The following is a 22,954-nucleotide window of genomic DNA, read 5'->3' as shown; positions in this document are numbered from 1 at the left end:
TGAGTGAACACCCGAGTACACACATACGCTGGCTTCTGACTGAAGGGGAGGATTTTCAGCGGGTGAGGGCCCAGCCCCCAGCCCGATAAAGTTTTCCTGGTGCTCCTTCTTCTTGCTCCTGCCTCTGTTTCATTTCAGAAAGAGAAAAAGAGGCAGCCTTGCCTCCATGAGCAGCAAGAGCCACTTGTCCTCACAGTCGCCTCTGGCGCACCTTCCTGGTCTCTGGCTGGTGGTGGAGGCTGCTGGCTCAGGGCCTCACCTCAGGACACCAGCCCACACACTCCGGCTGCCATTCCCTCAGGGAGAGTCAGCTGCCTCTATGTCAATAGATAAGAAAATAACTGCTACAGACTCAACCGCCTGGGCAAATAGTCTTGGATTATAAGCAGCCTTGTGAATAAGTACGGAAGTATACACTCTTTTTTTTTAACCAGGCCACACTCACCTACTTAGACATCCTGGTAATGTTTCCTAGAACCCGCCCCTCCTCCTCCCCTCTCTCCTTGTCCTAGTCCTCTGCTAACCGCAATGTCTCCTCCTCTCCTACTGCACGCACACATGTGCACATTTACCCTTAACTCTCAGCCCCATGAACCAGCATTTCTACCAACATGGGATATAGGAAAAAAGTAAATTGAAGCTGGTAAATAGTTCACACTTTTTTTGTTTAGAAAAAAAACTCCTCAATTCCAAATCCATCTACCTGTCCCAAGTTTTCTAGGCATGTAAGCGTGGATTTTGCTTCACATTTGAGACTCGGACCTGCCTTCTGTTAGTCTTTGGCCCGATTGTAAAAGAAAGGACCCAATGATGAGAATATTTGTGATTTAATGCAATTCTCTCTGTATGTGGTGTTTTTCCTTCACCACACAGTAAAAACCTGCTAGTAGACCTAGCATTAGAGGAAATCAGAGACTGGCCCTAACCCAGCTTCCTCAGGATGGGGTGGGCCTGGAAAGGGTGATGACCCTGGAGAGTTTAACTAAAACGGTAATTGACTGGAAACTTAATCCAACACTCTTTAAATAATCTGACCCCAAGTTTTGTTAGAGGCATGCAAATGTTTGGTTGGCTTTTTAAAATGTTTTTGCATGAGGTATCCTGAGTTCTGGTGGTGTTAAATCCAGTGAAAAGGGTTGTTGTGGATATACTATCCAAGCTAAACAACGCTGAGTAACTGGAAATCTCATTCTAAGGCCTGGCCTTACTCTCATTCCAAACATGCAAGTCCTACCAACTTCAAAGAAAAGACAGGTAAAGAGAAAGGTAAGGCTGAAACCGGTTTGGCTCAGTGGATAGAGCGTTGGTCTGCGGACTGAAAGGTCCCAGGTTTGATTCTGGTCAAGGACATGTACCTTGGTTGTGGCCACTTCCCTGGTGAGGGTTGTGCAGGAGGCAGCTGGTCGATGTTTCTCTCTCATCTATATTTCTAGCTCTCTATCTCTCTCCCTTCCTCTCTGTAAAAAATCAATAAAATATATATGAGAGAGAGAGAGAGAGAGAGAGAGAGAGAGAGAGAGAGAGAGAGAGAGAGAGGTAAGATTTTTTTTCTTTTTTCTTTTTTTTCTTTTTTTTTTGAGAGAGAGAGAGAGAGAGAGAGAGGGAGAGAGCTCTCGCGCAAGAGCCTGGAATTTTCATTCTTCATTTCAGAGAAGCATTTCACCTTGTTTTGATAACAGCCTTAGCAACTCCATGTGGCTACTGATAGGTATCTCCCATGAAGGGAGAATCTTGAAGTCTGTGGTTTAAACTTCAGATTTCACTAGCCTGTAAACTAGCCCCATTCTGTGTGTTCTTGACTTACACTGTGAATAGTTAATAAAGAGTAAACACTGCAGTGACATACATGTCCACAGCCCTCTGCAGTGCGTTCCTCCTGGCTTGCCAGAGTGCCACGAGGGCTACAGCAGTGAGACGGGTCTCATAGAGTATCTCCATGGGTTAAAAATGAAAATTACAGGCAGATAATTATCTTTGGTATAAGGTTACACAAACATGTGCAGCCTGTAGGTTTTTTTAAAAAGCATATGGCAGTGTGTACAAAAGAACTAAAATCAAGTTCTCTTTCTTTCTGTTAGAAGTCAGTCTTCTGTTCATTCAGCCAAGTCTTCTCTGAGTTGTGCTGAGGATATTTGTCCACATTTTTATTTTGTAATAGTTTTCATACAGACATGAAAGGAGAAATAGGGATTGTTTTAAAGGACACAGAACATGTGTAATTTACTGCATTACATAGAACACAAAGTCGCCCAGATACAAATGCTCTCCTGATCTCTAGGTGTTCAACAGGGTTGTACCTGTTTTCCTGTATCATGTTCCTGTTGACATGTTACATAGCAAGCCTCTCTGCGGCCAGTTATATAACTCTTCTCTACCTAGACAAATGGTGCTCTTATGACACCAATCCTAGTACCAAATTTGCAAATACAATCCATATATGTCCAAGGCAGATAAAAGAAATGAAAACAAAAAGAGGTTGAAAGCTAGCTTGGTTTTGCAACTCATATTTCTTTAATAGTCAGAAGCTATTTTTCACATTGCAATCCAAGTTGAAAGCGGTACGAGGAAAGCAGCCTCATTCGTCAAGCACCATCTTAGAGATTTTCTTCTTGAGTGCAACTACAACAATGCTAATTACGGGCTGGAAAAGATAAATCCTTTGCCTACATATGAAGAACCTGAAGGCTTCTGTTCCCAGGAAAGCCACATGCCCTTACATGACTAGATGTCTATATTTATTTACTTTTAAAAATAAAAAATGCCTGAAAGGAATCTGATGAGAAATGATGAAAGTTACAGAAACTCGTGGGGGGGGGGGGGGGGAATGTATTTGGAGACTCAAGATGGTCTTGATTTTGCTCTGAGAATTTTCCACAGTAGTTTTGTATCTATAGATTGGAGCTCAAGAACTGGTGATTCTGAACAGCCCCCGCCCGATGGGTTGCATGGGACTCCTTGGGGGGAGAGACAGCACCGTTTTACAGGACTGTGATAAAAGCCAGCCTTTTCTCTCCTAGGTGGAGCGGTGATGCTGCTGGTTTATGAATATTCCTATGCATGGCTTCAGGAGAACTGGTGATGGCCTATGAAGTCTTTCTACCCCTGGAGATAATGCGTGTTTGCTCACCAGCACCTTGAGATGATCAATCAGCTAATCTGATACAGTTATAAATTACCACTTATGTACAATTATAAAGGGAAAAACAACCTCAGATCAGAATCTATTTTGATATTTCAAAACTTATGTCTACATAACTTGAGACTGTAGTTTTGGCTATATTCATAAAATTGTAAGAAAAAAATAATATAAAGCAATTAGGTATGTAAACTGAATATGGAAAAAAATAGTGTAGAAGTCATAAATATTTCATAAAAACAATATAAGTTTTGTGACCTATGTTTTATTTACCTTGGTTCACAATGAAAATCTATTGTATTGATCATTATTTTTCCCCAAGAGGCTAAGAAGTGCTTGAAATAAAATACAAAATTGAGCCAAAATTTAAAGTTCTTTAAGAATTAAACTCTTCCATAAATAATATTTAAAAGTCACAAATAAAGTATTTTAAAGGTGCACTAAAATGCCTTTTTAGTATGTTCACTTTTATGTTAAAACTAGTAGCCCTGCGCAGGAATTTGTGCATCAGGAGGTCTCTGCCACCCTCCTGTAGCTGTTCCGCCCCCATAGCTTGCTGTCCTGCCCCCTCCTGTAGCTCTCCACGGCCCACTTGTAGTTCGCTGCCCCACCCTCCTGCAGATCCGTGATTCATTATGTGATCAGTCATTACACCTCACAGCATAACAGATAATTAGCATATTCTCTTATTATATAGGGTGTAAATCTGTTCAGTTTTTTAGTAATCACATCTCAGCTATATTTTCCTAAGTCTACTTTATATTTTGAACTATTGCTTAAATCAGGTCATACTTTAAACTTCTGATATTTTAAGTCTTTTATGACAAATAGAAAACATGAAATTATATTAAACTACTTTTCTTCACGTAGTTCCCTTTGAAAACAAGTTTTGTTGCTGAAATATGTTCATGTTAAATCACAAATTGAAACCACTTCTTGGGCCTATTGTGCTGTATGTATTTGCACCCAAATGCCTTATTCAAAACTCTTACCCATGCCATTCTTAAAAGAACATTCAAAGCAAAGTACATTGCCAGGTTATTAGTTATTGGTGACAGCTACAGGTGTGGAGTATGATATTTGCAGTGTTAAAATATGTATTATTCAGGGAAAATGTTTCAAAATAGTAATGCATTCTTAGCATTTCAAAGGTTCCTGTACTAACATGCACTCCAAAAAATATATATATCTTCTTGGCCTTGATATAACCAAAGGATTTTATGTCTGCTTCCTTAAATGATGCTACTCCAGTAGCCAAAAGTCACCAAAAATATCTGCACGTTGTAGGTGACATCTGTTCTTAACTATTTCTATGGGATATTTGTACCATGAGGCTATGTTATTAAAGCATTTTGAAAATAAAAAAATAAAAGATAACATGATAATTATTACTTTTTATTAATTTAGAGCATTTGAAGTATAAAAATAAAGGCTTTTTGACATACTGTATATACATACACAGCCTTCAGTTGTACATCCTTTCCAGCGTGTTTTTTAATTTATAGTTCAGCCCAATATTCAAAAAAAAAGGGGGGGGGTCATTAAAAGCAGTGGGGGAAAAAACACAAGAGAAATAAGAATGTGTCTGTTATACATCTGCCTTCTATCCTTGCAGGTAATACTCTTGCATCCTGTGAGAGAGAGTACTGCCTGCACAGAGTCCATGAAATTGAACCTTTAACCTCTCCATGTGGACAGGATGGAGAAGGACCTCTGAAGAGTGCATTTGCCAGTTTAAAAAAATTTTCATCCACTAAGAAACAGAGGAAATATGTCAACATTAACCAATAATAATAATGGTTTAAAAAAAAAAAAATCCCAAATCCCTATCTCGTTCCATTTCCTTCTCTTGTTTTTAAAAGTAGCTTTAAATCATAATTGCTTTAAATAGCAAATTGTATTTGGGGCTTCTGTTGTCCCTTTAAATTTATTTCATGTGAATTCACTGTTGCTAAGAAAAGACCTAAAGGGGGAGGGAGGGAGAAAAAAAGGAAACTTTGATATCATTAATATTAGATTTTTTTAAAAATACAAGAACCAGAAAAATTATAAATAGCATAATAACAAGAGATTTCTTAATTTAGATAAAGAAAACAATACTTAGTTTTGTTTCCATACAAACAATTGATAGTTTTTTAAAGACTCCTGATAGCCACCTAAAAACATCTGATAAGGAATAATTCTGTACCTTAGGTCAGTTCTTCTAGACGGCAGCAGAGTCCCTGTATGGGATGGTTTTAAAGTCTCCACCAAGATATTGGATTGGCATCTTTGTTCCATTCGGTTTATAGTCTCTTTTCTCACCAGACTAGGAACTCCAGATGTCAATAGGAGTTTCACAAGATCAAAGGAAGACTATGGCCCTGAGAGTTCATTTGTTCCTTCTGCTTACTCTTCTCCTGAAGTTATAATCCTCTATTTGTAGCACTGAATCTCGGCTGCTTTAAAAAATAAATGCAGTTCAAAGTTCTCTATAAGATATCTGCCGCTTGGAGAAAACAATTCCTTGGACATAACTTGTATGTCAGAAATTGTTTACTGTTTATATCCTAGTGATTTGGAAACCTAGCTAATCTAGCCATCTGAGTATTCAAGGAAGCCGTGAAACCCATGTGATAACTTGATTGCCATATAAGCTGTGAACAGCACAGATAGGAAGAAATCGAAATCACGTACCTCGTCTCTCACTACCCTATCTAGTGATGTGCCCTTTTAGTTATTGCACAGAATTAATACCCAAAACTTGCAATATATTAATTCTCCAACAGGTGAATTGTACCAATGTTTTACAAACATATGTTTAAGCCTATATTGCCAAACAGGAAGAATGTTCCAAACAGAAGAGATTAAAAACTAGAATTTTGCCCAAGAAAATCAATTGTGTTAAAATGCACCTCATAATCACACGTTCACACACACATACACCCCCAGCTCTATTATTAACGTTAAAATTGATCTAGAAAGATTTATCAGTTAAATGGTAACCTGTAACTCCAGAAATGAATAAAGGGAAATTTTAAAAATTAAATAGCATGTGTATTACTAACACCACCACCAGTTTACCTAGATGTGAAACATGCTCCTGTACAACAATGTAAACTTCACAGCAAGCCATTTTTACATTCATTAGAGCAGAATTTCCCATTTTCTTTAAATTACAACATAATTTTGGGCTGAGATTGCTGAACACACAGGTTAGCCAACAATAACAGTACAATTTAGTTTCACAGTGGTTTTCTTAACATAAAGTTCACTTTAAGTGTCTTTGCAAAGCTTTTCACATTAAACGTTAAGTTTCTAAGTGGCTTCCTTTGGAGCCTCCTTGTTCAAACCTTTTCCACCTCGTCTTTGTATGTTTGGCATGTCTGATTAGGTACAGAATGGGAAACTGGCTTGTCTTTTCTGTTGTTGGAATCCTCTGCTGCAGAAAGAAAATGTCCTTCATGAGATGTGGAAGCCTTCCCTGCACACACAGAATTTATGGCAAGTCCAGATTCAGGAGCCTGAGCAGCCCACCACCAAACAGAGACAAAAACATTGCCAAAAAGTCACCTTTGCAAGAAGAAAGAAAAAATAGAGGAGTGGGGGAGGGGGGAACCCCCATGGAATAAAAACACAAATGTACCATCCAAAGTCCATATTTACAAACTCACGGAAATATAAACATTGTCATATTTGGAACCAAATCAAAATACTGGGAGGGGCTAAATCCAGATATTGCTTGCGTTATACATATATTCCTCAACAAAACAGGTCATCTCTTAAAAAATAAACAAAGGATCACTCAAATCAACTATTGATTGGCTTCCTAGTGATGAATTAAGGCTTATTTGGTCACCTTATTTGATTACAGGGTGTAGCATGACTTTTTTCTATATGTATTTTCCTTTATTGATTTTGTGAAATCTCAACAATTGCACGTTTCAAGAGTTTAGGCTGATTTAGAATAAATATACACGTGTGGTTTTACCAAAGAATCATTAAAAAGTTCCTAAAGCCCTTTGAGGGGTGCAGGTTTCTTCACTACATTAAAACAGTGTGTGGGCAGCACAAATGTCTCATTCAGTCCTTAATATTGCTCTTGTTTTTGAATCCTAACATCATGTCAGGTTTTCTGTGAAAGAGAAGTTATGGCAAGAAATATTTAAGTGTCATCAGCACAAAGGAGGTGAGTCTGTAAAACCAGCTCTCCAGGCAGAAGAGAGGGAGGGGAGGAGGGTGAGGTCCGAGACTGGGGGAGATGGGGCGAGTGAGCTGAGGGGGGCCCTGGTGGAGCTGCTGCAGATGGAGCTTCCCCTCAGAGTGCGGAAGCTGTGACGGAGTGACTACCTTCTCTGGCTGCCTGCATGCCCTTGAATGCCAGCGACGCGGGAATGTCACAGTTGTGGGGGGAAAGTGGGGTGCCACTGGCATGTTGCCATCCGTGTCCAGCAACATAACCAGAAGGAGCAGCACTGTAGGTCATGTAAGGCGACACTTGGGCCGGGGTAGGATAAGGAGCCATGCTGGATGCTGACACAAAACTGCTCACAGCTGGGAGACCGTTTGGCGCCTAAGAAGAGTAGGAAAAGAGAAGAGGTGAAAATAACCGCATTACAGTAGTTGACATTTCCCAGGTTCTTAGAGAAGCAGCCTGTAAGCTATGAGTGGTAGTGGTTAACAATATTCTGATTCTACTTTCCGATTTTTTATTTTTTTTTTAGATTTGACCTTAAGCATATTCTAAAGGCATTCACAGTGTTGCTATTTAAACAAACATAAGGCCAAGAGACAAGATATTATTCTTTCCACAAAGGTTATGAGGAGGCTATGACCAGAAAATTCACAGTATTTGCTTTGCTATTCAGAATTATAGGAAGGCAGTGCTGGGTGAGGAAAGAATTAGTGGTGATTAAATACTCTTAGAATCTGTTCTGTTATCCATATGCCTTTGTCAACCTTCCCCGTACTTCGGTTTTGTTTGGCTCTTTTGTTGAGGCATTTATGAAGGGCCTGGTTGGTGTAGCTTTTGTTGCCAGAAAAAAAAAAAAAAGGGAGTGGGGGGGGTGCACAGAACTTGGGCTGTCAGTTTATAAACTCAAAATGAGCGCAACTTTTGCTAAATAAAACATGGACGGCATTTTAAAACATCATGTTGTGAATGCTTATTGGACAAAGGACATGTAAAATCAGTTAGTTTGTCGTTGAAGGGTTTTTAAAGGAAGATTGGGAGTGTTTTTTTCCAGAGCTATTTTATCAAAAAGGAAACTGGCTATCCAACCATAAAAGACCTGCATATGTGTGGTTTAGAAACTGGAAAATTTGCTTGCAAAGTTTCGAGGCCCGTGACGTGAATTTTTAAAAGCCACATGGATAAATCTCTTGAAATGAACTTACATATAAAATCTGTTTGCAAACAAAATACAGCAGCTTTGGCAGGCACATCTGCCTAGAAACCAGTACTCTATTGGCATCCAATTATTGTTGGTATCGTTACTATTAACAACACTAAAAACACCCCGATTTCCAATCTTATTTTGGCATGAACACTCAATATCCTTCTTCAAATAACTTAATTTTTCCCTTTAGTTTCTACACAATTTAAAAAGAAAGAATAAATCCTTTTTCTTGGTAGTGATGTGAATGAATTCCACAGCAACATGTTTTTTAGTGAAAATAAAATGCAAGTAATAAATTTATCATTAGTAGAACTGATTTAATCCTTAGAGGTAAGTAAAGCAGACAGTTGTTAATTAGATGCTTTTTCCAATTCAGTTGCAACATAGAAATTGTTTTCTGATTTAATTCATTTTGATATTAATTTCACTTCCACGTCTCTGAGGATGCAATGGTAGGATCTCAAAAGTTGTTCTCTCAATTTAGATAATATTTGGAGTAGACTGCATACATGGGTGTGATTTAACTGAATTAAATTATGAATTTCTGGCAGTAAGAATAAAAGTAAAGAGATTAAGCTTGTGTCCTTGGTCTGTAAGAGCATATGCCTCATGCTCTGTTTGTCAAACTGCCTGTTCTTTAAAAAATGGGGAAGGAGAAAGGACGCTAAGATTTCTTGAGTACGTCCTATAACCAAGAAATATTCAACATATCTTTTCAAATAATGAGGACTGTGTTGTACTGTTGAGTTTATAATAATTATAAGATAATATATATGAGTACAATACAATGTTGAATTAAAATTAAAATGCAATACATGGGTCCCAAAGGGTGATATGTACTTTTAAACAAAGAAACCATTGGACATCACTATTGAACATAAATAGTATTCTCTTCCTATATGCAATAATACAGGGCAAGGAATTTAGCGATTATCTCTAAGGCAACTGGCAAGTCGGTGGCCCTGTTTAAGAGAAGTTAACTCTCCTGTCTGATGCGGGATCTTCTGTAGCAAATATTTTTCTGCTTTTGCTGGACAATTAAAAGACAGAGACATAATTCCATCTCAAATTAAGGCATATTTTGAGATAACATCTGGCAAAATATTCTTTCTTATTCTAGATTCTCATTTGCTGGATCCTCATTCTGTTTCTTAACTCCTAAAAACCATGTTTCTTTCTGAGAATAGCTCCTTAGAAACTGGCTCACAGGAGGCACTGTGAGGCTCTCGGCAGATGAGCATGAATAGAGTAAGCTATCAAATTGCAGGAGAAATCTAGCATTGCATCAAGATTATAGTTCTAACCATGTTTATTTAGGATTTCCCTAATAACCTATGAAAAATTAGTTTGGAAGGGGATCACTCCAGGTCAGTTACAGAAAGATGTTTGCATCTGCGTTTGGCTCTTCCATCCTATTGTAGAATTAATTAATATATAGTATTATTGATGCACCAAGAATCATAAAATAAGAATATGAAGGTTAAAATGTTGAGGTTCAAATTACTTTTAAAATATAAAAAATCTTTGCTCAACATTTTACAAATACATAAGATTAGACTACTAATATTATACATGACAGAAACAACACTCTGTGATTAGTAGAAAAAAACCTGTTGGTGAGTTTTCTTTGTCAACAGAACTATTTTTTTCCCATTCTTTTGATCTTTGCATTTTTCTAAGATTTAAAATGACAGTTCTCTCTGAAATTCTTGCTTTGTCATCTTCCCTTTCCTCCCCTTACACCACCTTGATTAGGGGCTCCTCCAATGTTCTGTTGCAATGTCTGCAATATCCTTACATGCACCCACTTCTTTTTTGCCCAGGACTGCTCCCCCTGAGAAACCACCTGGAATACAGCCTCGCTTTAGAGTTCCTGGGAATTAGGGGGTGGCAGAACATTGGATGTAGGCCCGTGTTACTTCAGGCACCTTACTTATTCTATGACTACATTTCTTTGTCAAGCACCAAACCTGCTTTTATGCTATTATTCCTATTAGTACAAACATTTCAAAGTTCTCTAAAATATGCAATACAGTTAGAGTCATTTTAGTCTCCTCTGTACTGCAGAAGAGAAGGAAAGCTGGGAGAGGTCTGACATCCACAAAAAGGCAAAAAGAGGCTAAAATGTTTGATTTTTTTTTTTTCTTCAAATTTAAACAGTGTAAAAATAGCTCTGGACTTTCCCTCAGGTTAACTTACAGCCTAGATTTGGAGTGAAAAGTTTTGTCTTAATTTTTCTTTTTACTTTTGAAGTCCAGATTTAGAAATGTAGGGGGGAAATGGCATAAGCAAGATGAGAGAATAAACATGCTTTAAAATGTAACTGCCACCTTCACCATTCATACTAGTGACTCATTAAATACATCAATTTTCTCACTATTGATTTTGAAACATGACATTAGTAAAATATATAAATCTCTACTGGGTAAAGTAATTGTTATTTATGAAGCAATCACTGAAAGAGTAAAATTCTCCACCACAAAGGAAAACAACTGCAGGTAGCACTGATGCTTGTTTGTTCTTCCCAGTGAAAGAGTATACTTCTTAAACACCCCAAATCTGCTTAATGTTTTCAGTGAAGAACATGTAATTAATCTGAAAAGCTAGTTAGGCTGAGTAGAGACTACCAAACGTACGCCATAAATATAGTGGGAGCAAACATGCTAAATTACTCTATTTAATTGGATTGTAAATATGATTTATAAATCAACCAACATATGGAATCCCCAGGGAAGAGTAAACAAATTTTCCAAATAAAACCCCAGCATTGGGTATGTAATGGAAATCTCATTTTTGAAAATGACTTTACCTAAAGATTTCATAAATAAAACCTCAATCCATCAACCCCTTTTTTTAATGCACATCTTCCTTGAAAGCAATGAGATAATCCTTTCCTCCAAAGAACTGTACCAGGGTCCTCCCTGAAGCAAACTGTTAAATTTAATTTTGAGAATGAGATTTCCTAATACAAATCAAATTGAATAGACTGAAAAAAGCAAGTCACTTGTTTTATTGAATATTTTTAGAAAAAGGCAGATTTTATCTCACCAACATTAACGAAAATTACCTAGAAAAAACTACATAAAAGGCAATGTAGTTTGGTTAAAGTTATTACAAGAATGAATGAAAAGTACATGTTCGTTTCACTGGTTCTAAAATATTAGAAATATAGATTTTCCAATTCTTAATAATATAATTTTTAAGTGAATATGTTGATAAATTGTATTGGCAAAGAGCTAGAATATGAACAGTGTGAGGACAGGGCCTTAATCATCTTATATTCCCGCAAAACAGGACACATTATAGGTGTTTCATAATCATTTGTATATTTAAGTTAGTGCAACCTTTGAAAGCAAAACCTGTCATATTCTTGCTTTTAAAAAAATGTAGGCACCCTTTATCACAGAACAAGTATTATACTTTAAGTAAGCAAAATGAATAAAGCTGTTGAAAAAAGTAAATAAAAGTTCTAACCTACCCATTTCATTATTTGGTTGATGGGCATTCCATTTATCACCACCCCCGAGAAAATGGAAATGCATTAGTATTCAAACACTAATGGCCACGGAAAATAAAAACCGGTGTGACAACTGCTTGGCAACTACAGGTTATAGATTATTCTTCAAATTCTGGAAATTGCCTATTCGACCTTTTCTCTTTTGAAGAAAATACAAATAGCAGTTCCAAATCCTCTGTGGACGATCTTTTACTCACTCATCAGTTCTACCTAGTCCTCCCCTTATGATAAAATGAGATTACCTTGGTTTTATAATGAAATAGATTTAGCCACAAATAGAGATGTGCTTCACTTAGAATTTCAACCTCAGTATATATCATAAGCAAGAAAATGGTTCAGATCTGAACATAAACAATCTTTTCTTTTTCAGTGAAATCATTTTTCTGACAGTCATTATAAACTTCCTAGTTCAATATACAATAACTTAGCAAAACAAACCTGATAAAATCAAATGACAGTTGTAAATACTGTTTCAACTTTCACCCAAAGGATTTTATTTATGCTTAGTTATCCCTAAGCTGATCTACAAGTTTCTAGGTATGGAAAACTGATCATTTAAGTTTTTTTTCTAAATGTTATGTTTCCAAATGTTATTAAAATTGATGTATCCTTTAAAAAGTGTAGTCAGCTCTTTTGTATTTTATATAACACATTTAACTGACACATAATAATTAATTTTGTTTTAAAACTAATAGTTAAAAGCTAACTGGGTCAAAGAATGTTTTATAATAGATAACATTATGAATTTCAAAGACTATTAGCATTTGCCTTTCTACAAAATGATAAATTTTTTACACAAAATTAAATTTATTTGAAATTACGACAAATCCAGTGCAAAATAACTTTTATTTTCATAAAAATAGTATGTCTACAGGAACAATATGTCTGCAAGGACTGCCTGTTTTCAAAATAATGCACTAGAAAGTTGTATTCAATTTTATTTCAAATTCAATGTGTAAATTAATGCTTCATAAGATGTTCAGATTAATTTATGCCTCCAAATTCAACTATTTTCATACCTCTAAACTTTTTCTTAATTTCAAGTATTTATAGACCTTTTTTTCATTTCTGACATCTCTATTTGTAGCTAATATTTTATTAAACTTGCTATCTGAGTTAAATATATAGTACCCAAAAATGAAAATACTCAAAACTTATAAATCTACCACTCAGATACTTTAAAGTACCATATCTGCAATTTTTTTCTGAGAAAGTTTGCCCAACTGTAGAGCATTTTTCAAAAGCTATACAACTATTTATAAACTGTTTAAATAAAATGAGATGTCGATTCACTAAGTCCCTGGTAAAAGGATAGTTATAGTCTAATCCATTATTCTCTATTTATATTTCTTTTGCCATTCAATTGCATTCAATACAGGTTTTATGATTTCAACAAAAAAGAGCCAGCCATTAAGAACCAGAGAACATTGCCATTCAGAATCAGATGAGACTAAAGAATTCTAGCCCAATATATAATGTGGGTTAAAAAAAGACAAAATTGATAAATATTATTTTTCTCATGTCCTTGGTGGTAGGAAATAAGGATTTATCAATGGCACTATAAATTATCATTTACAGTATAATATTAATGTATCAGACAAATTTTAATATTCTAAACTAATGTTTTAAAAACAAAAGATAGATGAGTGTACCAATGTGTACAAGATTCTAATTACTAGCAATCAGGCATCTTTGCATTTAAAATTAAAATGGAAACTAGATTACAGTAATCAATTCTACCTACATTCAGTTGTCAATTCAGCCTTTGGGGTAATTTCACAGGTGTCTTCTGGGAATAGATTATGGTCTAAATCCTATAATTCTGAATTCTCAATTCTCTCCTTTATATACTAAAATAAAACTGGAATCAAATAATATTGTACAATTTAATAAAAACTGCAAATGCCCTGAAAGTGTTATTGTAAAATTTTGAGAATATGTTTTTATCAAAGACTTTCAAATTTTGTTCAAATACAAAGATACATATACATATATATATACATATATATATATAGTCTGTATATATATAATCTGTATATGTATGTGTATATATATATAACATCCCTTACCTTTGTATGTTTAAGAGCAAATATAAATGTATAATTTTACCCTCAAGGAAATGAGTATCTAAATCCCAAAAATGCTGGTTATGCCTGTATTGAGGATATTTTAATTCCAGTGAATTACTTAATTGTAGCTAGGTGTGCATTTAACTTTTGCTTTAAATTGTTTTATTTTTCAAATAAAAAATAAATTCCAAAATTGCTCACAAAATGACAGCCTAAATTTGTGTCTACTTAGTACACCTGCAGCATTAAGCACTATTTTGGTAATTGTAATAGAGTAATGGCTGGTTTAATTGTCTCTAGAAACTTTTCAAGTTTTGAAATTTTACATCATTTGAATTATCTTACTGTATGGCAATGCAGAAGATTAGCATATTGCAATTAAGAACTTTCCAAATGTAAATTTGATATAATAAATATGGCTTTCTCCTGGGAAAAAATTAACTTGTTCTCTTAAGTATTTAGAACAATACTTCTGACCACTTGCTTCTTTAAACTACTTGTTTTTATAAATCTGATAATTTAGTGATTTAATATTCAGTGACTTAAATGTAATGGATTTTCAACGATCAGAATATACAGAGTAGATCATTCAAAACAGTGTTCTATTTTCATTTTAAATAGGTAAGTTTAGTTTTGAAGTGTCTGTATAGATGAGCATTTCTAAATAAGTTTAAATGCTAGATCTATAATTCAAAAAAGTAAAAATAGTCATAAAAGTTTTTGGATTATGGCAAAGATATATATATATATATATCTTGGTTCATCAAATAGGTGTGGGAATTATTTTTAACTCTATTCTTCATGATGTTATTCTAAGAAATGATGACCTAATAAAAATCACTGAGCACCTGTTAAATGCTTCCTACTGTGCTAGCTGCTTTTTGTGCTCCCCTATTGTTCATAACAAAATACCTTGACACTTTTTGACTGTGAGGTCTCTGAACAAAGTATATTCTGGATCTGAAAATTGCTTGTTTTTAAAGGTTAATCTCTAGCCACCGCTTACAACCACAGGTAATATTTAATGAATGCTTTCTATGTGCCACGTGTTTGCATTATCCCACTGAATCTTTGCACATCTCTTGAGGTTGGAACTATTATTTCCCCATTTTACAGATGAAGAAATTAAGGCTCTAAATGTTTAAATAACTCACTTAAGTGGGTGATGGAACTAGAAGATCGGAGTTCCTCCCCATTGCACATATTGCCTCTTCTTTACAAATTAAGGGCCCTTTAGTACAAGAAAATGACAAACTTTCTTGTAATTTCTCACTGACAGTGTCATAGTAGGAATAGATTCAGGAAAGAGACTCTCTTTGCTGTATTTTCTCTGGTGTATGTCATGGGACAACTATTAATATGTGTCTGACTCTTTTTTTTTTAACAAAATAGGGGAGGAATGAGGAAGTGGAAATGGGTTTGTTAGAAAAAAATAACAACTAGGAATTTCCCCCCCCCCCCAAGTGAATAAAGTAGTAAGTTCCAGTTTCCCTAGAAAGCTGGTTTTTACATACAAGAAAACATTGCAAGTTTTATGACTTCAAAATAATGGAATGAAAGCTCAGTAGGAGGCTTTGGGCCTGGAGTTTGATATTAAGAAATGTTCAGACCTGCCCAGCTCTGCTCATCGACTCACAAAACCTTGTTTGTTTGCTTGTTTGTTTGTTTGTTTGTTTGTTTTTGAGAGCTTTGGCTTTGCACTCCTGATTCTATCAATAGCCTGGTGATAACTTTAGACTCAAAACTCTTCGGCTTTTATTATTGTGGTTGCTTCGTCTTTCTCGGAAAAAGAAAGAGAAAGGAAGGAAGGAAGGAAAGAAGAAACACGGTGGCTTAATTTTCCTTTAGCAGGGTCGGGGGAGGGACAGAGAGGGAAAAATTAAATGGTCCACAGCCAGTCCGGATAATTTGAGGTTTTCTCACTAAGCTCCCTTGGGAGACCCCGACGTGCCTTTGAACGGGGGGATGGCCACCTGATTACGTTCATCAGGTCGCCCTCTTCTCGCTCCCACAGGCCGCGTGTCCCCGGGGAGCGGGAGTGGGAGCGGGAGGCCCCGCGGGCGCCCCCACTTCCCTCAGCCTCCTGCTCGCCGGCCCTGGGAGCGCCCACAGCCCTGGGCGCTTCCAGGTCCCGGGAGGCCCGGCGGGGTCAAGCCCGAACTGCGCCCTCGAAGGCCGGGCCTCCTTCCTGCCCAGCGGCCCCGGGACCGGCTCCCGCTCGCCCCGCAGCCCGGCCCCCGGCGCCCGCCCCGCCGCCTCACCTGGCCGTACTTGGCGTCCTGCTCCAGGGCGCCCTTCTCCAGCCCGTTGACCGCGTGCGGGGCGGCGGCGGGGAAGCTGCTGCGGCCCAGGCTGCTCCACTCCTCCACCTTGGGGCTGTGGTACGGGGAGCTGTCGCTCACTCCTGGGGAGAAGAGGGGCGTCAGGCTGGGCCCCCGACCGAGCCGATCCCCCAACGCCCCCAGACGCAGCCCCGGGCCCACCCCCAGGCCCCGGCCCTCGAAGTTCACCGAAGTTCACCGCCTGTGACCAGCCTCTGCCTCACCCTTGCCAGCGGGAAGGTTTCTTTCTTTGCAAAGGGCCTTTGATTTCCTCCTGGCTCTTGCAGAGAAGCCAGTGGAAGGAGCCTGAGAGCTGGACCAAGGTTTCCCCAAATCGGAGAAAGAACCAGCGAAGCTGGAGGAACCCTCTCCCCCACCCTAACCCCGCCTGGACTGAGCAAAACGCGAGGACAGGGGACAGAAAAGCGCAGAGGAGCGCGGGCCTACCCGTGCCGGTGCGCAGGCATCCAGGTCAGGGGCCCCTGCGGTGGGACCCAGTCATTAGGTCAATAGAAGGAACAAAAGACCTGCACGGTTCTTTGCAAACAGGACAAAACGCTGCCTGCAGTCCATATGCAAAATATGTGTGCACAGGTTTTTGCCCTGCTGTGAGCAGCCTTGACTCCCCCATCTCTATACATTAAGTGTGTGATGGGGGCATATGACTCAAAAATAAATACTGTAATTGCCACTCTAAATGCCACAGGTGTCAGTGATAAGTTATGTAGAAAGGGTTATTTTGTGTGTTTTTTTAATGATATAAAAGGTTAAGAAAATGAAAGTAGCCAAAACCGGTTTGGCTCAGTGGATAGAGCGTCAGTCTAGTCCCGGGTTTGATTCCGGTCAAGGGCATGTACCTTGGTTGCGGGCACATCCCCAGTGGGGGTTGTGCAGGAGGCAGCTGATGGATGATTCTCTCTCATTGATGTTTCCAACTCTCTATCCCTCTCTCTTTCTCTCTGTAAAAAAAGCAATAAAATATATTTTTTAAAAGAAAACGAAAGTAGAACTAAGTGTTTTCTTTAAAAAAAAAAAGGAGTAAAATCATCAGTTAACTTAGATGTTTGTTTGTTTGCTGTATCCTTTGTGTTCTTAATTGAGATGCAAAGAAAATCACATGGTGTAAACTCAGGAGACCACTCTACTGAGGGGCTGTGCATATGGAATCACTGGCGTCTTGAAGTGACCAAGTCTGATGTTAAGGCGGAGATGTTAGAAAACTAGGAGCAGCATGCCCTCGTCTTTGGGACCTATGGGTGGAGGACCCAAGCCTGACAGAGCCAGCGCAACTTCATTTCAATCCCATCTATCTGACCCAGCGCCTGGAAGCAGTGATCATTTTGTAGAAATGGCCACTTATGGAAATAATCTTTATATTTTCAGACTTGCCAGAATTGTTTTCTGGCAAGTCTGTGAATATATAAAGATTATTTATATAAGTGGCCATTTCTACAAAATATATAAAGCTGGCATCCAGAATCAACAACATCTAGAATGAAGAGTTACTGGTCACAACCACCCAAATACATTTACAACTGACATTTGATCTGACTGTAGGATCCCTAGGGGAAAAAAAGTTTGCTTTCAACTCTGTCAGTCTTCTGTCACTGTTCTTCCCCCTCTCCAAAGAATTACATTGTGTTCTACTTTGCACCAGGACCACTGTGTTTTGGCCCAGAACGGCCGTCACTCTCTGCCTTCCCAGACAAAAGGCAACTGGTAGGCACAAGCCTGGAGTTACCTTAAGAAACTGAGATCCCCTGCGAGCCCCATTTCTGCTGATCTCACACTTTCCCATGCACAGGGGCTTCCTTTAAATGTCAGCGAGGTCAGTTTATCCTATAAATCAAGGGCAAACTCTCTCCGACTAAAGCCCCAACCAGCTCCGAATAAGACAAAACAGAACGCCTAGAAGGATCTCATAAATGCACAGAGAACAAGAAGATGAGAAATTGGGGCTCGGCTTTAATTACTTAAAAGATAATTGTGCCAATGTGGTGGTAACCAAGAAAGGCGGGAAATAATTAAAGAAACGACCCCCCTCCTATTTAATTTTTCTTCTGCACATCTTAAACTTTTGGCTGGGAAATTAAGGAGGTAGGCTCTTTATCTCTGCAATATTTAATTCTGCATCTAGGGCGTTTTGACTTCCTTTTCTCCACACCTAGAAAAAAAAAAACTTATGCTGGTTTTTTGTTTGTTTGTTTGTTTGTTTTGCTTTGTTTTAACAGTGCCTTAAAGGAAAACAAACTTGGAGCTCTTGAGGAGGCCAGAGGGAGCGGGAGGGCTGTGGAAATCGTTCTGACCAAGCAGGAAAGACACTGAGGGCACCGCAAGGTCAAGGGTTAGAAAGGAAAGGAGCAGTGGGGTGGCACTGTTGAAAACGTGCAAGGACCAGACGTCCACTCTCATTCCTGGGGACAGAGGAACCCTACAAGGAAGCGGCAGGCGCGAGGAAAACGGGAGAGGACAGCAGGGAATTGCCATGCATTTTGTCTCCATTACAGCCTTGGTTGGTGCCACTTCCTAAGATCATATATATCTGTTAAGAGAGAGAGAGGGAGAAAGAAAGAAAGAAAGAAAAGAAAGAAAGAAAGAAAGAAAGAAAGAAAGAAAGAAAGAAAGAAAGAAAGAAAGAAAGAAAGAAAGAAAGAAAGAAAGAAAAAGAGAAGAGAAAACACAGTCCCAGGATGAGCAATGCACTAACATGCAAGTTACTAGTAGTAACTTCGGGACCTCCGTTTCCGAGGGAAAAGAAGTGAAGCATAAGAATGAAACCAATTAGGTGACATTTGAACTTCCTGCCTGAGCAAATTTGGCCTGATTGCTAGAATCCTCAAGAAGAATACTGCAATTTCCACAGGGTGCCCGACTCCTCGAGGCCGCATCTGATCCCCAAACAGGCTGTCCTCGGCCGAGTGTGCAGCCTGCAGCCCTCCGCCAGCTCGGGTCTCCCGGGCTGCGCCCCAAGTCCGGCCCGGCCCGGCCGCCTTCCCGGAGAGCGCGGGGCTGAGGCTGCCGCGGCGGCGGCGGCGCGAGGGGCGGGGGAGGGTGGCAAATGCGAACCATGTGTCGGGGCTGGGGGGTGGGGGGGATGTATGGGTCTGGTAGTTTGAGATGAGACAGGAGACTGTGTGTGGTAAGGAAACCAAAGGCATGAATTTCAGCTTAATGAGATCAGGACACCCCCCTGGGAGGACTCCTTGCGTTTCCAAAGGAAAAAGCCCCAGGTGGTGGGATAGACCCGTGCGGGAGCCGCGAACGCGGAGACTCGTTGAGGGTGCGGAGGGAGAGTCTGCACGGCGGCCCCGGAGCCTTACCTGGGTCGGTGATGGAGCGGATCCCCAGGATGTCGGTAACGGAGTGCGAGGAGGGCCAGGTGCGCGGCATGGCCACCGAGCCGGGGAGGGCGGGCACCCCGGGCGGCGTGGGCACCTTCGCGGCGGCCGCGGTGATGGGGCTGGGGTAGGAGTAGATGTGGTTGTAGGGCAGCGCCGGCTGCGGGGCGGGCTGGTGCTGCTTATACGAGTCGTAGTGGCCCTGCTGGGCCAGGTTGCCGATCTTGTTGCGCAGGATGCGGCTGATGGAGCTCACCGAGGGCACGTTGTACTTGTCGCACACGCCGTCGGCCAGCAGGCGGTCCCGGATCTCCCAGGCGAAGATGCCGGGGTCCCTCTGCTTGTAGGTCCGGATGTGCTTCACCACGGTCGGGGTGGTGACCCGGGGCTTGCTGCCCCCGATGGCCCCCGGCAGGATCGAGCCCGTCTCGTTGTAGCGCGCCAGGATCTTGCTGACGCAGCCGTGCGAGACCCGGAGCTGGCGGCTGATGTCACACGGTCGGATGCCCAGTTGGGCCAGTTCCACGATGCGGAGCCGGATGGCGTTGGGCAGCGGCCTCCCGTTCACGAACACTCCTCCCAGCTGGTTCACCTCCCCGAAGGCCGGCTCTGCAGAGCAAACACAGGGCACACGGGGACGCGCACCCGCCGTTGGGAACGGCCGCCGGCCGCCCGGCCTCCGCGCGCCCCGGGGCAGGGCGGGTGCCACAGCCCGGGGGCCCCGGGCTTTCCTCAGACCCCACGGTCCCCCGGGCTTTGCTGACCGGCCTCAGCCAAACTGCCGCGGCCAAGTCAGACCCCCTCTCTCACCCCGGCGGTGCTCGCAGCCGCTAGGAACAGATAAAAGGGGTGAAACGCAGGGCCGCTTCGAGCGTTCCCAAGTCTCCGAAGCGGGTGAGGACATCGATCTTGACGCCTGCAACCCGCTCCTTCTCGGCTACTCGGTTTGGGCCGCTCCCCTTGACCCCCCAGCGCCCCTCCTTGGGGACTTGCGCAATTAATTAGACAAGGTCTTGGGGAAAACGGCAGGTTTTTTTTTTTCTCTCTCTCTCTTTTCTGTTTGTTTGTGCGGGCGCATGCATGTGAAACAAAACTTGGTCTGCCACTGGGGCTGCGGGGCTTGCCACCGCTCCCTTCCCTTAAATCAGAAACCAGCATCACCAGCAGCCCGGTAGCCAGCGTTTAGACTGAACTGCTGTGCGCCTCTGACCCTTACGTGTTCCTACAAGTTGTAGGAAAACGAGCAAAGTCAATACGGAAAGTGTGAACGCTCAGGGGTGCGCGCCCTCGCGCGCTCTCTCCCTCTCTCTCTCTTTCTCTCTCTCTCCTGCTCCCTCCCTCCCTCCCCGACTCTGACAGCGGCCCCCGCAGCCACTCACCCATTGCTCCGAGCAGCACACCCGCCGGGCCCCAGCTCCGAGCTTCCAGGGAGACACTTTGCGCCCGGCCTCAGCGTCCCAGCCCGTCGCCACCCCGGGCCGAGGGTGCCTCCGCTTCTCTCCGGGAGGAGGCGGCGAGAGTGCAAAAGGAAGGAGTAAAAGGAAGTCTGCGCCCCGCTGAAAGAGGCTTGAGTTCTGCATTTCAATCTAAGCAGCAGCGTGGGCTGGGCTGAGCCGGCCGGGCGGCTCCGTCTATCACTCACCCCGGACACGCCCCCCGGGGAGGCGGGCCCGAGGGCGAGCCGCGCGGTGATTGGTGCGGGGCGGTGAGCGACGGCGCCGTCCGGAAAGTTCTTCCGCCGTCTCCCCGAGCCGGCTGGGCACCTGGTGACTAAATACAATGAAATTTGGTGTTTGACACCTTCCGAGGAGCAGCGCAAATAGACAGCAAAATTATGCTGATGAAAATGCTGAACACGCAAATTAAAGCGTTTGGTCCCCATAGGAGGGACTCAAAGAGGGAAGGAGCTAAGGAGACTTCTTTAGGGGACAAACGTCTTAGAATTGGTACCAGTGGACACCACCTCAATCCACCTCAGGTGGCGAAAGAGCGGGAATGGGAAGATAAGCTCATGGTAGAGACCAGGAGGTTGAGGGGAGGCCGTGACAGAGGTGGGGGCCACACTTCCCTCCAGGTGCAGACCCCTCCTCCGCCCCCCTACACCAGCTCCGCGCAGCAGTCTCTGCAGGAAGGCTCATGTGGGAGCGCGGGGCCAGATGTCAGCCACGCAGGCTCCAGGCGGGGCCATGCGGGGTGCAGAGACCTCAACCGCCGGCGCCTAAAGCCCCTCCCCCCCCCACGGGTTACCTGGCGGGGGGCACCCTCAGGGGAGGCCAGAGCACCACTGTGCTCAGCCTAGGTGCTGGTCGGCAGGTGCTCAGACCTAACATTTGCCGGTTTCCCCCTGCTAGTAAATCACTGCAAAGGAGTTTTGTTTAACCATGGAAGAGACTTGGTCCCAAAATGAATACCCGGCCTGCAGGTGTGTGTGTGTGTGTGTGTGTGTGTGTGTGTGTGTGTGGCGCGCGCATCGGTTTAGCCACCAAAGGCCTTGAAGTTCCTTCAGCTTATCTCTTGAGTTTCCACGTTCGTTCACCCTAAATCTCATCTAAAGTGCAAAGTGCTCTTTTTGGTGGCCTAAATTATTCACATTTTGAGTGTGGGTTTTGGAGAATGCTAAACAGAATTTTAAAACAATGTGGGTACCACGTTGCGTGGCGTTGGGAGCTGTGCTGCTTTGGGCCTGTGTTGCACACACTGCTTGCTACCTGACTGTGGTGATGCTCCTTGGGGGCACACAGGATTCGGGCTGATCCTCCCACAGTCCCCAGGCCTGTGTGTGACTCTGGTCTGCACACATAGGGAAGCTGGCTGGACCCAGACCCCGGGGCAGTGAGTGACAAAACTAATGATCAGTTGTGCTTTTTAAATACAAGCGTAATCTCCAGATCCTTTCTCTCCTATGGTGCGCGCGCTCCAAGTCCAAATTTACAGGTATGACAAATTCGAATGATAAAGGAAAGATGACTGCAAACATAGTTAATTCTTTATAGTCGGGGTCTTGCGGAAAAGTCCCACAGCTAGGGCCTTCTCACTGGGTCTGAGCCCTAGAACATGTTGTGTGGCACCGACAAGCGCTTTACAACCAGGAGGTCCTTCGGGAATCCAAGCAGTTAGCACCAGCGCTGCTTCTTGGGGCTGGTGTGCAGATCAGTTAACACTGCGACATCTCAGGAGCGCTTACAGTTCACCTTA

At 41.8% G+C, this 22,954-nt stretch overlaps 2 protein-coding genes across 3 annotated transcripts in view; one reads left to right on the top strand and one right to left on the bottom strand.

The window, feature by feature from the left end:
• Window positions 1-3,490, top strand: part of SLC25A21 (solute carrier family 25 member 21) — a 497,159-nt gene extending 493,669 nt beyond the window's left edge. Inside the window, exon 10 of the mRNA XM_036452249.2 lies at window positions 3,018-3,490. Within this exon, the coding sequence (XP_036308142.1) occupies window positions 3,018-3,079 (62 nt within the window). The 3' untranslated portion in view covers window positions 3,080-3,490. The remainder of the gene's footprint in view (window positions 1-3,017) is intronic.
• Window positions 3,491-4,436: 946 nt separating this feature from the next.
• Window positions 4,437-21,591, bottom strand: PAX9 (paired box 9). Of its 2 annotated transcripts, XM_036452238.2 has the most exons (5): window positions 21,139-21,591; window positions 19,742-20,368; window positions 16,362-16,504; window positions 7,466-7,688; window positions 4,437-6,639 (listed from the first exon to the last, which is right to left on the bottom strand). In XM_036452238.2, exons 1-5 carry the CDS (start codon window positions 21,140-21,142, stop codon window positions 6,632-6,634), a joined length of 1,005 nt encoding a protein of 334 aa, XP_036308131.1. In that variant the 5' UTR covers window positions 21,143-21,591; the 3' UTR covers window positions 4,437-6,631. The 2 variants fall into 2 exon arrangements, with proteins under 2 accessions (XP_036308131.1, XP_036308122.1); XM_036452229.2 differs by having other exon boundaries at window positions 4,437-7,688; window positions 21,139-21,584.
• Between the last annotated feature and the right edge of the window lie 1,363 nt (window positions 21,592-22,954).

Source organism: Pipistrellus kuhlii, unplaced genomic scaffold, assembly GCF_014108245.1.
Source record: "Pipistrellus kuhlii isolate mPipKuh1 unplaced genomic scaffold, mPipKuh1.p scaffold_m20_p_1, whole genome shotgun sequence".
Taxonomy (NCBI): domain Eukaryota; kingdom Metazoa; phylum Chordata; class Mammalia; order Chiroptera; family Vespertilionidae; genus Pipistrellus; species Pipistrellus kuhlii.
Note: the sequence above shows the minus strand (reverse complement) of the source record. Positions and strands in the feature narration are given on the sequence as shown.

Coding starts and splice junctions, on each gene's coding strand:
- PAX9 (XM_036452229.2), bottom strand. Junction 16,505..19,741: donor CCGCTCCATCACCGACCCAG/GTAAGGCTCCGG, acceptor TCTTCTCCCCAG/GAGTGAGCGACAGCTCCCCG. Junction 7,689..16,361: donor AGGACGCCAAGTACGGCCAG/GTGAGGCGGCGG, acceptor TACTCTTCTTAG/GCGCCAAACGGTCTCCCAGC.